This window comes from Capsella rubella, unplaced genomic scaffold (genome assembly GCF_000375325.1).
Source record: "Capsella rubella cultivar Monte Gargano unplaced genomic scaffold, Caprub1_0 scaffold_1, whole genome shotgun sequence".
Lineage (NCBI taxonomy): Eukaryota > Viridiplantae > Streptophyta > Magnoliopsida > Brassicales > Brassicaceae > Capsella > Capsella rubella.
Window position 1 is genome coordinate 2,861,285 of NW_006238923.1, and position 18,196 is coordinate 2,879,480.

Here is an 18,196-nt window from a genome sequence, read left to right on the forward strand (position 1 = left end):
TTATGATTAATCCCAAACAATAATAGTTCAAGTTCCAAAACCAACTCCTTGGTCCAATGATTTTATGTTAGTGTATGTTAGTATGTAGTAGGCCTTTTAACAAAAAAAAAAAAAAAAAAAAAAAATGTTAATACGTAGTGTTGAGGGGAGAGAGTGTACGTGGTGTTGCGAGGACAGTGACTGATTAAGGTCCACGAATTGGCGCGAATTCCATGGGAAGCAAAGAACCCTACCGACGTCCGAGGATGATGTATGATCTGCCGAACAACAATGTCACTCTCTCTCTCCCTCTCTCTGTGTTTTTTTTTCCTTCTTCTATTTACTCCTTCCGACAATCTCTCCTTCACCTCTTTTCTTCCCTCTCTCTGTCTCTCTTCCGATCTCGATTGCTCCCAATCTTCAGTTTCTGGCGATCCCATCGTTTTGCTTTTGTTCTGGGTGACCCTTTTGCCTAAGGATGTCTTGAATTTGTGGGTTGATTTTGTTTTTTTTTTCCCGGAATAGAGTTTCAATAGAGTTGTCCGAGTTTCCGGAATCTCTGTTTGTCTCGGAATCTACATTTTTTTTTTTTGTAGATTTCTTGCGTAATAAGTAACATCATCCCAATTTACTGTGGTAAAAATGTCCCAGGGATTGGATTCCTTGTACTTGTATTTATTGTGAATAAGGAAAGACGCCAGACTCATATTGAAGAATGGTACGATGAAAGTCTTAGTTTCCTTAGTTTTTTCATGTTTAATTCTTCAGTTCATGAGATTGTAGAAGTATTTCAGCACTCTTCTCATATCGTTTTTTTGGCTCTTCCTATATTGAGCTGCTTTATCGTTGTTCCTTAGCATTTTGCATAGGTTAAAGCATTTTGTAAACTGCAGGGAACTCCAGTAAATATCATTGTAGGTTCTCATGTCTGGGTTGAAGACCCGGAAATAGCTTGGGTTGATGGTGAGGTTGAAAAGATCAATGGGGAACAAGTTGTGATCCAAGCCACTACTGGAAAGAAGGCTAGTCTTATCAGTCGCCATTACTGTAGCATTTCAAATTGACACCTTTCGTGTTATCCTATAACTGATTTCTTTTTCTGTGTTGTTGACTTGTATAGGTTACTGCAAAATTGTCACAGATATACCCAAAGGATGTGGAAGCTCCTGCGGGTGGTGTTGATGACATGACAAAGCTCTCTTACTTGCATGAACCTGGTGTTCTTCAGAACTTGAAGATCAGATATGAACTTAATGAGATCTATGTTAGTAGTACCTATATATCTCTTACATATATTTTGTTGTTGAGACCTTAATTTAACTATGATCTGTCTTGACTCTAATCTCTACAAATTTTCATGGCAGACATACACAGGAAACATTCTTATCGCGATTAATCCATTTCAACGATTGCCTCACATCTATGATGCACATATGATGCAACAATACAAAGGAGCACCATTTGGAGAACTTAGTCCTCATGTTTTTGCAGTTGCTGATGTTGCATATAGGTGACTCTTGATACATTTATATATAGTATGATCTACAAATATATGCTGTCAGTGTAAGATGCATACTTTTATTCTATACACCCAGGGCCATGATTAATGAGAGAAAAAGCAATTCGATACTTGTAAGTGGTGAGAGCGGAGCAGGAAAAACTGAAACCACTAAAATGCTTATGAGATACCTCGCATACTTGGGAGGTCGTGCGGTTACAGAAGGACGGACTGTTGAACAACAAGTTCTTGAAGTAATGGCTTTTCTATCTCTTTTCTGTGACCTGCTTGTGTATGCTCCTACACGAGCTTAATTTACTAACTTATTTGTCATATCCGCGTCCAGTCAAATCCTGTCCTTGAAGCATTTGGGAACGCAAAAACTGTGAGGAATAACAACTCAAGGTGAAGCAAAATCTAGTTATAATAGTGCGCATCTAATATCTATTGTTGGGTTTCAGCTGACTGTTTATTATGCTTTGGCTCAGTCGCTTTGGTAAATTTGTTGAAATTCAATTTGATAAGCAAGGAAGAATATCTGGAGCTGCTATAAGGACCTATCTTCTTGAGAGGTCTCGTGTGTGCCAAATCTCTGATCCTGAGCGTAATTACCACTGCTTCTATCTTCTTTGTGCCGCACCGCAGGAGGTAATTTCAGTCAAGTTATGGAATATATCTTGTTCCCGAAGAGTTAGGCACATAATTTGATAGAACTAGCAGGAAATTGACAAGTACAAGCTTGGTCATCCAAAGACCTTTCATTATCTGAACCAGTCCAAGTGCTTCGAGCTTGTCGGTATAAGTGATGCCCATGATTATCTGGCAACAAGGAGAGCTATGGATATTGTTGGAATTAGCGAGAAGGAACAGGTCAGTTTGTGTAGGAAACCAAAATTAGTATGTTGCAAATATAGTTTAGTTTCTCTGCTCTATTGATGATGAACTTAATTCTGCCTTTTTGTCAACAGGAAGCAATTTTCAGGGTCGTAGCTGCAATTCTTCATATTGGAAACATCGAATTTACTAAGGGGAAGGAAGTGGATTCATCAGTTCCCAAGGATGATAAGGCGAAATTTCATCTTAAAACAGCAGCAGAACTTCTCATGTAAATAACATTTGTCTCTAAGAAGACCTCAAAATGTGCTATCAGTTAAGGAAAGCTAATTGGGAATCTCATTTCAGGTGTGATTTAAAGGCACTTGAAGATGCGTTATGTAAACGTGTGATGATCACACCCGAGGAAGTTATCAAGAGAAGTCTTGATCCACAGAGTGCTGCGATCAGCAGAGATGGTCTCGCTAAGACTATCTATTCTCGATTGTTCGATTGGTAAGTGGTTGATTTAGGGAACAAGATCAAAATAATTGGTGTTTACATATTTGATGCTAAGTGAATATCTCTAGTAATGCGCAGGTTGGTAGACAAGATTAATAAGTCGATTGGACAAGATGCCAATTCTAGATCTCTAATTGGAGTTCTGGACATTTACGGATTTGAAAGCTTCAAAACTAACAGGTAAGTGAATCTTTATGTTGTCTAATGAGTCTTTATGTTTTCTAAGGCTCACAGATATGCAGTCCTCCATTCTATGCTAATACCCTTCTGCTGCAGTTTTGAACAGTTCTGTATTAATTTCACTAATGAGAAGTTGCAGCAACATTTCAATCAGGTAGGTTCTTGATTGTAGTGAAAAAAGGTTTATTTGTTCCAGCTCTGATGATCAGATAGGCTTTTTGAATACTCTGGTTTCTTTTGCTGTTTTCAGCACGTTTTTAAGATGGAACAGGAAGAGTACACAAAAGAAGCAATAGATTGGAGTTACATTGAATTTGTGGACAATCAAGATGTTCTCGATCTTATAGAGAAGGTCCTTAACTGAGGAAAGAGAATGTTATCAAGATAACCCCGCATACCTGTTGTTTTTTATCTGACTTTTGTCTTTTTTTTTCTTTTCCATCTGCAGAAGCCTGGTGGAATTGTTGCTCTCCTAGATGAAGCTTGGTAATGTTACATATTAAACAAGTTGCCTATGAAACATGAGGTGATTATGTTCTTGATTTGAACTAACCAGGTGTGATTTTTCAGCATGTTTCCAAAGTCAACCCACGAAACATTTGCAAACAAGCTATATCAGACTTTTAAGACCCACAAGCGCTTTGTCAAACCAAAACTCTCCCGAACAGATTTTGCCGTTGCTCATTACGCTGGAGAAGTATGTTCTTTCTTCCTTGGAAGAAAGTTCACCTTGTAAAACACACAAGTTTCTCATCTCTTCTAAATTTTCAGGTTCTATATCAATCAGACCTATTTCTGGATAAAAACAAGGATTATGTGATCCCTGAACACCAAGATTTGTTGGGGGCATCCAAATGTCCTTTTGTCGTGGGTCTTTTCCCTCCTCTCCCGGAAGAAACTTCTAAATCTTCAAAGTTTTCATCCATTGGTTCTCGTTTTAAGGTACTAAAGCTTATTCAGATCTTCAGGCATTAATTGGTTTATGCAAAAATGACCAACTACTCGAGAAGACTAGATGTAACAAGTAACTATACTGGCCTGGTTGATGCAGCTGCAACTCCAGCAACTGATGGAAACATTAAATTCTACTGAGCCTCATTACATCAGATGTGTAAAGCCTAACAATCTTCTAAAGCCTGCCATATTTGAGAATGTGAACATCATGCAGCAACTGCGATGTGGTGTAAGTAATAAATAATAATATTTCGTCATTTTTTTATTTTTTTTTGTCAATGGCAGGAAAGTATTTACTTATATAACTCAGAAACATTATGTTGTCTTTCCAGGGTGTTTTAGAGGCGATCAGAATTAGTTGCGCAGGGTATCCAACTCGTAAACCTTTCTTCGAGTTCATAAACCGTTTTGGACTTCTTTCTCCTGCTGCTTTAGAAGGGAAGTAAGTAAGAAACCATTCAAATTATACTGTTTTGTGAGAGTAGACATCTATATTTACAGTTTTTCTTACTTTCCCCTGAACAGCTTCGATGAGAAAGTAGCATCTCAAAAGATCTTGGACAACATAGGACTCAAAGGATACCAGGTAACAGGTCCTCAAGTGTCAATGAACCAATTGTATAGAGTTCGGCAATGGAATATGGTTCAATGACACAGAAAATTTGTAATTAAACCAAATGTAAAACACCCTTTGATAATGCAGATTGGTAAAACAAAGGTCTTCTTAAGGGCTGGTCAGATGGCTGAACTCGACGCTAGAAGGGCTGAGGTGCTAAGTAGTGCCGCAAAAAAAATTCAGAGACGAATACGAACTCATCAGGCTCAGAAACGGTTTATTGTTCTGAGAAAGGCCACAATATCTCTTCAAGCTATATGTAGAGGTAAGCCATCTACTTGCTTAATCGCTTTCTGTTATTCAGAAGGGCGTTAACTTCGCCACACATATGAGTGATCTGCTGAATATTGAAAGTATTTATGTAACTTTTGTAAACATCGTAGGAAGACTTTCCTGCAAAATGTACGAAAATTTGAGACGAGAAGCTGCTGCTGTGAAGATTCAGAAGAATGGTCGGAAATATTATTCTAGAAAATCTTATAAAAAGCTCCATGTAGCTTCTCTTGTTGTACAGACTGGCTTAAGAGCAATGGCTGCTCGTAAAAAATTCAGATACAGGAAGCAAACAAAGGCTGCCACAATTGTTCAGGTCTCTGTTCTTGCGAGAATTACATGCTCTAAAATTAACTTAGGTTCCTCATAATCATTAACAAACAATTTCCTGTTACTAATGGCAGGCTCAGTGGCGTTGTCACAGAGCAATCTCGTACTACAAAAAGCTTAAAAATGGAGTGATCCTATCTCAGACACGGTGGAGAGGCAGACTTGCTAAGAGAGAACTTAGGAAGCTCAAAATGGTAAAAGTATTTTATGTGGATTTACCTAGATTTTTCTTCATTATTCACATATATATTCATTACATTGCCAAAAGCCTACTAGAATAATACGTCATAATGTTTTGGAAACTATAATGTCATGTACATGGAGATGGAAACTATGCATCGGCAAGTATTTAAACTTTTGCAAATACTTTCGAAATCAGGATTTTAGTTCAAGGGACCTTGAATCTGAAACTGAATAATTTATTGTTTTCTTTATTTCGTAGTAACTAAGCGACTGCTTAAAACATTAGATTTGCTGCTGTTATGATTATGGATACTCGGTTAACTATTCAACAACATTAATATTTTTTTTCAGGCTTCAAGGGAAACAGGAGCACTTAAAGAGGCAAAGGATATGCTTGAAAAGAAAGTCGAAGAACTCACATACCGTGTCCAGTTGGAGAAACGTTTGAGGGTATTTGCTATCGAAACATCATTTTAATTGATCATTTTGAAATAGATATATAATGCCTAGCACTGAACTAATTTTGCAGGTTGACTTAGAAGAAGCAAAGACTCAGGAGATAACGAAACTTCAGAGTTCATTCGAGGAAATGAGGAAGAAAGTTGATGAAACCAATGCGTTGCTTGCGAAGGAACGTGAAGCTGCCAAGAAAGCCGCTGAAGAAGCACCTCCTGTTATCAAAGAAACACAAGTTTTAGTTGAAGATACCAAGAAGATTGAATTAATGACGGAGGAATTGGAGAGTGTAAAGGTACTTGCAGTCAGTGGCTATCAATGGTCAATCAGTTGTTTGATATTTCTTTTCAGTTTACCGGAAAATTAATTCCATCTCAAATCTGAGATTTCCATTCATTGTTACATATGACTACACTTAGCATTCGTAATCATTTTTGTTCCAACAGGCTACTCTAGAAGACGAGAAACAAAGGGCTGATGGTGCAGTGAGGAAATTCGAAGAAACTCAAGAGTCTCTTGAAGAAAAAAGTAAAAAACTAGAAGAGTCAGAGAAGAGAGGTCAACAACTCCAAGAATCCCTGACAAGGTATGAATAGATCATACATTTTTGTTATTAATCTGTTCATCATGATTCTGCTGGTAATTCCATCCTCCTCCGAGCTGAAACTAGAAGTTACTGTGATCAGGATGGAGGAAAAGTGCAACAACTTGGAGTCGGAAAATAAAGTCTTACGGCAACAGGCTGTCTCCATGGCACCAAATAAATTTCTCTCTGGCCGCTGCCGGTCTATTTTACAGGTAAATTAGAACAATAAATTCAAATAAATAAAATCACATGTATTTTTTTGTTGTTTCTGTCTGAAGTTGAAGACTTACCTCTGTTTAATGATAACAGAGAGGTTCAGAGAGTGGTCATCTTGCAGTGGATGCGAGGTCAAACTTGGTAAATATGTTTACTAATATGTTTTCGATCATCTGTCAGACTCATATTTAGGTTTGGATTTATTTAATGATGAAACCCTGGATTTTAATTTGAATCAGGATTTGCATAGCCATTCGATGAACCATAGAGATCCCTCAGAAGTGGAAGATAAACCACAAAAATCATTAAACGAGAAGCAACAAGAAAATCACGAGCTACTTATCCGCTGCATTGTCCAACACTTGGGTTTCCAGGGGAACAGACCTATCACAGCATGTATCATTTACAAATGCCTACTGCAATGGAGGTCATTTGAAGTTGAACGAACCAGTGTCTTTGATCGCATTATTCAGACAATAGGCCATGCCATTGAGGTTTGCTTGGCTTCCTAATTTGCTTAGGTATTAGTTTTGATTGCAATTGTATTCGATAATAATTTTGCGAAAGTTGATCTCTCAGACTCAAGATAACAACAACACATTGGCCTATTGGTTATCCAATGCCTCAACACTCCTCTTACTCCTCCAGCGTACGCTCAAAGCTAGTGGTGCAGTTGGGATGGCTCCACAGCGCCGTCGTTCATCTTCTGCCACTCTATTTGGAAAGACGACTCAGGTATATATATATATGCTTATATGCTTAAAGATCCATCAACATAATGTAGTAAACGCTTCATGTTTCATTATAAGTTTAAATTTGAGAATGTGCCATTACAGAGCTTCCGCGGGGCACCCCAAGGTGTAAATCTTGCCATGATAAACGGTACTACGGGTGGTGGAGTGGATTCCTTAAGACAAGTTGAAGCAAAATATCCGGCTCTACTGTTTAAGCAGCAGCTCACAGCTTATGTTGAAAAGATATATGGAATGATTCGGGATAACTTGAAGAAGGAGATTTCTCCACTCCTTGGTTTGTGCATTCAGGTATATGTCATTTATTACAGCCACCACGTTCACCAAGCAAAATGACGGTTTTCCAGCTAATAAAAATTTTCTGTTGGCAACTTCAAATAGGCGCCAAGAACATCGAGGGCAAGTTTAGTTAAAGGAGCATCTCGGTCTGTTGGCAACACTGCAGCTCAACAAGCACTAATTGCCCACTGGCAAGGAATTGTCAAGAGCCTTACAAATTTCCTTAATACTCTGAAATCAAACAATGTGAGTTCATTTGCTATTCCATTTCCTCTAAATATAAATTAGTTCTGGACTGCCCTGAGTTTAGTCTTCTACTTGTGTTTTTTAGGTTCCTTCATTCTTGGTGCGTAAAGTGTTTACGCAGATATTCTCATTCATCAATGTTCAGCTGTTTAACAGGTTTTCCGGGCTCATTAGCATCTAAAATCCTACTATCTCTAGACCCAAATATTCCTAGCTATCTTCTGCTAATCAAATGCTTCCTTGGTTGTCCCCAACAGTCTTTTATTGAGACGCGAATGTTGTTCATTTAGCAATGGCGAGTACGTCAAAGCTGGCTTGTCTGAATTGGAACACTGGTGTTTCAAGGCAACAGATGAGGTACATCTCGTAGCTTTCTCTCTACTATTATAACTCAACAAAGCTAACAACAACAACTGCAGTATGCGGGTTCTTCGTGGGATGAGCTTAAGCATATCAGACAGGCCATTGGGTTTCTGGTAACCTTTCCTTATCTTCTATCTAAATCTTAAGGCTTAAGAATGGTCCCAGGAGGGTAAACCATAATAATGCAATGCTTGCTCCAAATACAGGTCATACACCAAAAACCAAAGAAAAATCTTGATGAGATCAGCCATGATCTTTGCCCGGTAAGTTGAAGTATTCCTGTCCAATATGATACAACTCTTATAAATTCCAAATGAAACACTTGCCAATTTGCTTTGAAATGTTGTAAAAGGTGAAAATCAAGGATTTTGAATGCATTTTCTGATAAATGGAAAATTTGGACAGGTACTAAGCATACAACAGTTATATAGGATCAGCACGATGTACTGGGATGACAAATATGGCACTCACAGCGTGTCCCCAGATGTAAGTCACCTTAAGCTACTGATGATCTGTGTGATTATATACATAGTTAAGTTATTCATGTATATATCTCTCTGTCCATATATATAGGTTATAGCAAATATGAGGGTTCTAATGACAGAAGATTCAAACAATGCTGTTAGCAACTCATTCCTTTTGGATGACGACTCCAGGTTACTTCGTTTACTAGTGATACCAATAAGTTTCGATTGGGGGCAGTTGATGACGTTCTTCTAAGTTCTAATTAGGTTTTAAATGATGTTGCAGCATCCCTTTCTCGGTTGATGATTTATCAAAATCGATGGAGAAATTTGACATTGCGGATATCGAACCGCCACCTTTAATCCGGGAGAATTCTGGATTTAGCTTCTTATTACCAGTTTCGGAATGATATATTTTGTCTCTACCATATGCACACCAACAGAAACCATATTTTAGTTCTTAGCGACATCACGTTTACCTCCGAAGCAGATTGATTGTGACTCAAGTTATATGAACTTGTACCACTTTTTGTGCCCTTGAATCTCCTCACTAATTACAATTTTTTTATGAAGGAGAAATCAGATTTTACGTCATTCTAGATACTAAAACAAGGTTTTGTTCCCTCTCTATCGATCTTCATATCTAAGAGTCCATCGCTCGATCACTTTGTGTGGAGTGAAAGAATATTTAAGAAAATAGGAATGACCTGAAAACCGGGTGTTTGAGGTGTCAAAAATTTAAATTTGGGAAATTTCAAATTCGAACATGTAATAATATTTAAGAAATACAGTATGTTCAATATATTGATGATGTTGATAAAAACAATGTTCAAAAATAATAAAATCTAGTTATGGATCTTCTAATTAGAAAATATTTTTAAAATTAATATTTACCAAAATTTAATAGGATATAGAAATTAGAATCATCATTAAAATTTAAAGAAAATACAATATTATTGGATTTCAGTACCAGATTTTAACAGTTTAAACATGTAAAAACAATTCACTGTAGAAATAACACAAAAACATTGTCTTACCAAGGAAACAAATAAAAAATAACACAAAAACATTAACTATGTATACATTTATTGGTCTTATAAGTATTCTATATATGCATATTTATTTTGACTCAATTATGATTAAATTAAAATAAACAAACAAGTAAAAATACACCAAAAGGTTTGATTTTCTCAGTCGTATGCTTCATTCTATTCCGTTTTCTTCTTCCACGCCTCCGCCGGTAAGCTGATCTTTTGACCGGAGCTCCATTTCGGACGCCGAATTCTCTCCCTTTGGCGCTGGTAAGTTCGTTTGGTAGATCTTTGTCAAATATGCACTAGACGACAATCTTAATCGGATACGCATATGGTTTAGATTCGGAAACCTCACAATCGATTTCAATTTTCATTTCAGATTTTCTTCCTAAAAATGAAGATTCTTATGCTCGTAATGCTTCTCTGCTACTCGTTCGCTTCCTCTTCCGGGGATACAACTATCCACACGAACAATTGGGCTGTCTTGGTCTGCACTTCTCGTTTCTGGTATAATCCTCTCCATACTCCTCTCTCATTCCTGTTTCTTCTGTTTTGGTATGCTTAAAGTCTTGGTAGCAGTTTTGTTTCGGATAATGTGTAGATGATTCATGTCAATTGGTAAACAGATCAATGTAGTTCTTCTGATAAGTGAGTCACAGATGGTGATTAGATTGGCTCAGAACCTGATTATGTTACTCTACTTAACAAGAATTCAGATTCCTGCAAACTGGTGTTGATCTTTTGCAGTTTCGTTTCTTCTCTTTGAACTGAAATAGAATCAAGGACCTTGTAAGAGAGAGGATGCTTGATTGATAAACCCGATCCAGTTACCAATAATCTATCTATCTTTCTGAAGTTACAGGTCTTGTCCATATTAACCTATTGCTGTTGTTGCTATTTCTCAGGTTTAACTACCGGCACATGGCCAATACTCTGTCCCTGTATAGGTGATAACTCATTTTGTTTCCCTTACCTGAAACCTTGTATCTTGGATTTACCATTCATGGAGGTTGTTCTCTTCACATTTAGTTTCTTACGACATGTTGTCTTTACTTGGTATTTCTAGGACAGTCAAGAGACTTGGAATACCAGATGAGAGGATAATTCTTATGCTTGCAGATGATATGGCATGTAATGCTAGAAATGAGTATCCAGCGCAAGTGTTTAACAATGAAAACCACAAACTTAACCTGTACGGAGATAACGTTGAGGTAAATTTCTGGTTGAAGAACACTTCTCCAAGGGTTTAGCAGTTGTTTATGTAGTAGTGAAGGTTATGTCTTGAGTACGTATAATAGAAGTAGTGTTCATATTTGTAAGCATAGAATCAATTTTGTGTTATATTGTGTCATTTTTTTTTCTCTGTGTTCCATAAGATTGCTCGCACCCAGCATATATACATTTCCTTTATGGTGCTCCCATCCCATATAACAGATGTTTTCCAGAAGAAGGGCTGATTGTATAAAATCATTTTCACTCAGGTAGATTATCGTGGGTATGAGGTAACAGTTGAAAACTTTTTACGGGTTTTGACTGGGCGTCATGAGAATGCTGTTCCAAGGTCAAAGCGTCTTCTCAGTGATGAGGGTAGCCATATTCTGCTGTACATGACTGGGCATGGAGGTGATGAATTTCTTAAGTTTCAAGATGCAGAAGAACTCCAGAGTCACGATTTAGCAGATGCTGTAAAACAAATGAAAGAGAAGCGTAGGTGTGTTTCACATTTATGGAATTTCTCCAGTCATATATGATTATATCCTCCACTCGTTCAGCAGTGTATATTTTTCTCTTGAAAGTTTGGATTTTCCTGCCCATAGCTTTTCCAAGGGCCATTTTAGGAGGAACAAACAAGATTCATTTTTTTATCTATCTTAATTAAGTTGTGACTATCTAATGATATTCTTTGGCTAGCCCAGATTCAAGGAGCTGATGATAATGGTTGACACTTGTCAAGCTGCCACTCTCTTTAATCAGGTACATCTTAACACACTTTTTAGGGTTATTTCGTCTTTATATTTCAGTAAGCCAAAGTTTTTATTTTGCTCTGCCTTTTGGAGTTAATATGTTGATATCCTAGTATCTTTACGGCTTACGTGAGCTTGTTCTTAGCAATTAATTGGCATCTATCATTTGAATATTTCTCTGACGGTATTAATTTTCTGAAACAATTTTCTTCGTAGCTTCAATCTCCTGGTGTTTTGGCTATTGGTAGCAGTCTGAAAGGAGAGAACTCATATTCCCATCACCTGGACTCAGATGTAAGTGCCCTTCACTATATCATGAATGGAAAGTACCATTATAATACCAAAGGGAAACTTTTCAACGGAGTCATCATATTGTCTGCGGATTGTTTATTCTTGTTATCCTTGTATTGGTCTCCAATTCTAAAATTGTTTTTGCTTCAGATTGGTGTATCTGTTGTAGATCGATTTACATATTACACTCTCGCATTCTTTGAGAGGCTCAATATCTACGACAATGCATCACTTAACAGGTACACTGACTATACAATTCTTGTCACCATCATTTTGCTGACGTTTTATATGATATTTCTTTTCACTTTGACTATATTTGACGACATTGTGATTGTTGAATTGACAAAGTTTACTAATAAAGTTGGATGTCTGACTAAACCTTTTGGTTGTCTGAACTGCCTTGTATTGTCTGGTCATATTCTGATCATTGATACGCCTTTTAAGCTGAACTCTCTGAGTTACGAACATTTGTTCTCCCCCTATTGTTATGCAGTTTATTTAGGTCCTACGATCCGAAACTGCTAATGTCTACTGCCTACTACCGGACTGATCTTTACCAACCACATCTGGTGGAGGTAAGGAGGAAATTGATTGTGCAATGTCACGTTTATATTTAATGTCAGCTTAGATTATCATTCTGTTTTGGCCAATCAAGACTAAGTAACCTAGGATTTAGTAGCGTGTTATGTGGGGGTTGAACAGTCTGGGATTTTTTATAAGTTCACTGTTACATGATTTGGAAACCGATATTGATTTAGATGAAAAGCTTGCGCCTTCCGGATATGTTCATTTCTGTTTATATGAACAATCTCTGTCTTGAATGATTAATTACTGATTCTCCAAGCTTACTTATTATGGGAATTAGGTACCTGTCACAAATTTCTTCGGTTCAGTTATGGAGACCATTCATACTAATTCGGCTTACAAAGCGTTCTCAAGTAAAACCTCCAATAGTAAGATCAATTCCGAGATGCCACTCAATCAACTTTCCGAAGATGATGAGCTTCAGAAGGCAAACATCCCAAACGATGAGTTGAAAACTGAGGTTACTGGCTATACTCCCTCCACTGGTTTTTGTCATACTTTGGATTGAGTATTTACATAGAGAATACTGTATATTTAAGTCATGAATTTGAGCTGGGCTAGGGTCTTGACCATGCTTTCTGGCTTGTTTTAATGCATTTGCTGGATTCGAGTAAAGGAACTGAGATACCATGTAATGTTTGTTGTTGCAGAAGCAAAAATGCCCATACACACAAATGCGGGTAGACTTGCAGGAGAAACTGGAGAAGCTTGAAAATGTTGATACTGTGGTCAACCTTAGCATAGCGGTTATGTTTATAGTTGTAATGGTCTCATCATCTTTGCTATGATGATATCTCTGTGAGCAGTTCTTAACAGAAGACAATGATGAACTGATGAACCTCTGTTGTATGATGATCACTGTTACAGCTTCACATCCATGTTCTATTTATTATATTCATTTAACACACAATGCCTTCCTCAAGATGAATATTAAGCCAAATATGCTGCATTACTTTTGCAAACCTAGATCAAGGGTTCATGTTCATTCGGCAAAAATTAAATCTGCATAAAGCAAGGGGTTGGCTCATTATTACAACCTATACTTATCTCATTCTCAGCATTTCAACCTATACTTTTTATCTCTTCATAAAACAACACAAACTTATTTTATCATGCATAAATCAACATATACTCTTAAAACCATTTAAAACAGTACCTCTCCAATTGAGATGGATAATTACGATCACTAAACCTGATTAAACCATTAATCGCGATTACTCATCGCGTTTCACTCTAAAACACGTCTCGGCAAAAAGAAAAAAAAAACTTCATCCTCTCACCTGGAGTGTTCGTCGTATCTGGAGACTAACCCCGGCTTGGAAACTAAGCAAGTACGTTCCTTTAAACGGAGGTAAGATGAAGCATATCTCGATTCAAAGCACGAGCTTACATCAATATCTTAATTTCTGAAAATCATGAGCTATTCTTCAGTTTCAAACCGTTCAACCAATCGAGAATCTCGTCATGGTGTTCCGATGAGTAGCTGGTGTGGAGAAGGAATCATGAGCTATTCTCTCTCTGTGCTTTTGGGTGATGGCTGTGATCTCTGCATACTCTCAAGTCTCTTTCTTTAAGCAGAGCTTATGTTGGAAGTCACTAGTTGGGTTGTGTTCTATTTATTTATTCACTCATACATGTTTTTATATTCAACGTTCTAAACCATAAAATAATTAATATATTGTGAGCTCACTTGTACACAACTTGTGTTGTTGTGTAATGTTATGATCATTAACGTATTGTTGGTTTTTTAAGAAACTGGTTTCACAAACGGCTTTGGAAAAAGGTTTTATGAAAAAGGTTCACAAACAGCTAGAACGGAGCTTGTAGCTGCACATTAGGACTGTTGTCTGAATCATTCTCAGACAAACCGTACAACCTTCCTTGACCTGGCTTCTCAACCTGAAACTATAAAGAGGCAACAAGTAAAGAAACAGCTCCATACTAATGAGTAGCAGAAACTGGACACTCACCACAGGTGGAATTATGCTAGTCAGTCTGATAGTATAGGAATCAGAGACCAAAGAGGGAGGACTTGGCTCACTCGAGCTATCACCATTTGAAATGTTTACTACTTCTTTACCGCCCTTGCCACATACGTTGCAGATAACATAGGAATTCTGAACAATGTCAGAAGCGCACAAGCACACATAAGTTCATAGTTTCTATTCAATCTTCTAAACCATAAAATAATTAATATATTGTGAGCTCACTTGTGCACAACTTGTGTTGTTGTGTAATGTTATGATCATTAATGTATTGTTGGTTTTTTAAGAAACTGGTTTCACAAATGGCTTTGTTAACTTGTAAAAAAAAAAATCAATCAGAAATAGGATTTCAACGATGGCATCCAAATCAAGTAACATTGAACATCCAATTGGTCACAAACATAAATCCAAATTGAGAACTAAACATAAATTCGCAACAGAGTCCTAGTTTATGAAAAAAAAATGGCAAAACAACTAGTACTAAACCCAAACAAAAACCTGCAACATTACTCTTAAAACCAAATAAAAAACCTGCAACTATTTAAAAAAAAAAAGTGAAACTGCAACACAACTCCTAGATATTACTTTCTTGTGTGAGAGTGTTTGGTCCCTGTGAGAGTGTGAGTGTCTCTGCTGCTTGTACAGTAGATGGACCAGCCTCATCAAATTCTGAGCCATTCTTACTCTTCTTACTCATCTTGGACTTGTTTTCTTTGTTTTCCTTCTTTTCCTTTGGAAATGTTGGACATCCAGCTGAGTTGTGACCTGCTTCATGACACTTACGACAATGCATGGTTCTCCCTTGCTTTCCTAGTTTGTCTGGCTGAGTTTTGTCAATTCCCATATTTTTCTTTGGTTTCTTCTTCTTTGGTTCCTTCTTCTTTTTCTTGGGTGATTCATTTTTTCCTTTGATCCGATCATAGTTCTTCTTCTGACCCTTCTTCCTCCCAGGTAGATTTGGTTCAGGAGGTTGGGTTATCAAGACATATCTGTTGGTCATCCAAAAACGTGGACCTCTAACCGGATCAGGACCTTTATCATACACTTCCTTCCATACTAGAGTTGTAAAGTATGGGGATACGAAATCATCAATATCCTTGTTAACATCTAAAACAGCTGCATAAGCATGTTCACATGGAATCCCTGTGATTTGCCACTTGCAGCATGAGCATTCCCATTTACCTGTTGACAAGTTAACAGAATGTGAGTTCCCATCTAAATAAACGTCAAACCGCCCATGTGTTCCTTTTGTAATTTCACATCGCATAGCATCTTCTTTCTCCTCCTCCAAAATCTCAGTTGCATACTCAGAGAGCTTCTTTTTCCATTTTTCTATTTTCAAATTTCTCTTAGTAATCCTTCCCATGACCTGCCTTCTTATAGTTTCCAACATTGGAACTAATGCATTTGCCCTCGCCTTGACAATTGTAGCGTTAAAGGACTCTGTTGCATTGTTGTCGACATCTTCACAACTACTTCCTATCCTATAATAAGCTCTTGACCAACTCCTTGGATTCTCCTTCATCACATCATCATAAAGAGACCGATCATAAGCTCTAATCTTGTTCAGATTGGCTTCAAATTCAGCATGGTTGTAACTCCAAGCTAGATTCCAAACCAATTTTTTTAGCAAATCTTTATCACCATGCCTAGTCTTCAAGTTATCCACAATGTGCTTGACACACATTCTGTGCTCAATATTTGGCAGCTCATTTTTCACTGAACTTATGATTCCCTACATAATTACATAAACAAGCAAGGAAATAAGTAACATCAAGCTAGTATAAGATGAAACAAGACAAACGTTTAAACATTGAAACTAACAAGAACACTTACTTTAGAACGGTCTGATATGATGACATAATTTTGCCCATCCTTTAGATTTAAATCAGCCTTTAGTAGTTTTAGAAACCACAACCAATTATCAGCATTTTCAGTCTGTACAGCTGCCCATGCAATTGGATATATCTGATTGTTTGCATCATGAGCAATAGCAGGCAGTAGGCAGCCTTTGACGGCGTGTTTCAGAAAAGTCCCATCAATCCCTATGATAGGCCGACAATAGTAGAATGCTTGTTTCATTGCTCCAAGACACACATAAATACGGTTGAAAACATCTTCACCATCGGCATTAAGGTAGGTATCAACAACAGCAGTGGATCCCGCATTTGAATCTATGAGTTCAGTCGCATAACCTCTAAGGTGAGCAAAATGTTGAGCATATTCCTGTTGAAGCCACTTCAGAGCTAGAAGTCTTCCTCTTTGAACTATTCCTATAGAAATAAGTATGTTCCACTGCTCCTTAATATGCCTTTGAATATCAAGAGGCATATAGTTAGGCTGCAACCTCAGTTTATCTAAGAATAACCTTCCAATGACAGGACTTTTCAACAACTTGCATTTCCCATTCGATTTACATCTATGATAACTACAATTAGTCCTCACAACCCACAATTGCCGAGTCTTTTCGAATGCGGCGTATACTCTCCAATCACAATTTTTATCTTGACCACATACGAAGCTCATTTTTTCCTTCCCCCATCTGTTTTGCTTAATGTTTTCCCTCGACTTCAAAGCATGATGTAACACAGCCTCTTTGAACTCAAACCCAGTAAAGAATGTTCTTCCAATAGCTAACTTATCATTTGTTCCAATCATAATTTTCCTATCTCTAATAACTATCGGATCTTCCTCTTCATCTGAACTCTCTGGGACAGTATTTCGATTAATCCGGAAATCATCAAACCAGTTTGCTACAGAATCCTCTATCTCAAACTCAAACCTTTCAACTATGTCGTCTTCTTCATCTTTATTCCGAGTCGCCTTACTCTCCCTTTTGTCTTCTTCATCTTCAGTCTCGTGTCTCTTTCGTTTTGCCTTGCTTTGGCTTGCCGAATTCCCAACTTCAACATCTCTATTGTCATCACCAGCCTCATCACGACCATCACCAGCCTTGTCACGACCGTTTTCATTGTCTTCTCCATTCGTGACTTTCTCAAAACCATTATGAAGAACCCTAGATTTTGCTGCCATACGACGTCCTTTCTCTTTTTCTCAATAAAAGCTACGTTTTATTATCTCGAATCATATATGGTGTTGTCGAGACGTGTTTTAGAGTGAAACGCGATGAGTAATCGCGATTAATGGTTTAATTAGGTTTAGTGATCGTAATTATCCATCTCAATTGGAGAGGTACTGTTTTAAATGGTTTTAAGAGTATATGTTGATTTATGCATGATAAAATAAGTTTGTGTTGTTTTATGAAGAGATAAAAAGTATAGGTTGAAATGCTGAGAATGAGATAAGTATAGGTTGTAATAATGAGCCAACCCTAAAGCGGGGGAAACTCAAAAAACCAAGGTTCAGGAATCATCTCACCCTAGAGGGGGAGGGGGGTTTGGTAAGCTTGGTATGGCCTAGTGATATAATGATAATATAAATGATAGAAATAAAAGAATATTCTATACTTAATTTGATTGGAAATACTGTAACTTAAAAAGTAAAAGTTTGTTACTATGCTAATTATTGTTGCAATTTTGTTTCTTACCCAAAATGAAAAGCTTGTGAAATCTCTAATAACAGTCATTACAATTTAAACGTACAAAACCACAAATAATTAAAATGAAC

The 18,196-nt window shown here is 37.3% G+C and overlaps 3 protein-coding genes across 4 annotated transcripts; 2 read left to right on the plus strand and 1 right to left on the minus strand.

Annotated features, from left to right (window-relative positions):
• Positions 1-152: 152 nt before the first annotated feature.
• Positions 153-9,340, plus strand: LOC17897088 (myosin-9). The gene is made up of 39 exons (XM_006303680.2): positions 153-250; positions 631-697; positions 873-1,001; positions 1,100-1,243; positions 1,344-1,489; positions 1,575-1,731; positions 1,824-1,882; positions 1,966-2,125; positions 2,198-2,347; positions 2,446-2,582; positions 2,660-2,806; positions 2,891-2,992; positions 3,089-3,146; positions 3,243-3,344; positions 3,441-3,478; positions 3,563-3,689; positions 3,764-3,934; positions 4,044-4,175; positions 4,279-4,388; positions 4,472-4,532; positions 4,650-4,827; positions 4,946-5,151; positions 5,240-5,359; positions 5,700-5,798; positions 5,878-6,099; positions 6,251-6,390; positions 6,491-6,602; positions 6,700-6,747; positions 6,846-7,100; positions 7,186-7,341; positions 7,443-7,649; positions 7,740-7,883; positions 7,969-8,039; positions 8,141-8,240; positions 8,303-8,359; positions 8,453-8,509; positions 8,652-8,732; positions 8,820-8,902; positions 8,997-9,340. The coding sequence occupies exons 2-39, from the start codon at positions 695-697 to the stop codon at positions 9,118-9,120; spliced, it is 4,593 nt and encodes a 1,530-aa protein (XP_006303742.1). The 5' UTR covers positions 153-250; positions 631-694; the 3' UTR covers positions 9,121-9,340.
• Positions 9,341-9,888: 548 nt separating this feature from the next.
• On the plus strand, positions 9,889-13,491 carry LOC17900001 (putative GPI-anchor transamidase). 2 transcript variants are annotated; one of them, XM_006304992.2, is made up of 11 exons: positions 9,889-10,011; positions 10,124-10,251; positions 10,650-10,691; positions 10,811-10,955; positions 11,226-11,455; positions 11,661-11,718; positions 11,925-12,002; positions 12,150-12,238; positions 12,493-12,574; positions 12,865-13,044; positions 13,235-13,491. In XM_006304992.2, the coding sequence occupies exons 2-11, from the start codon at positions 10,139-10,141 to the stop codon at positions 13,370-13,372; spliced, it is 1,155 nt and encodes a 384-aa protein (XP_006305054.1). In that variant the 5' UTR covers positions 9,889-10,011; positions 10,124-10,138; the 3' UTR covers positions 13,373-13,491. The 2 variants fall into 2 exon arrangements, with proteins under 2 accessions (XP_006305054.1, XP_023644957.1); XM_023789189.1 differs by lacking the exon at positions 9,889-10,011 and having other exon boundaries at positions 10,206-10,251; positions 10,816-10,955.
• A 902-nt stretch (positions 13,492-14,393) lies between these two features.
• On the minus strand, positions 14,394-17,602 carry LOC17896869. The gene is made up of 4 exons (XM_006305749.2): positions 16,406-17,602; positions 15,591-16,304; positions 14,555-14,701; positions 14,394-14,489 (listed from the first exon to the last, which is right to left on the minus strand). Exons 1-4 carry the CDS (start codon positions 17,600-17,602, stop codon positions 14,394-14,396), a joined length of 2,154 nt encoding a protein of 717 aa, XP_006305811.2.
• Positions 17,603-18,196: the final 594 nt, after the last annotated feature.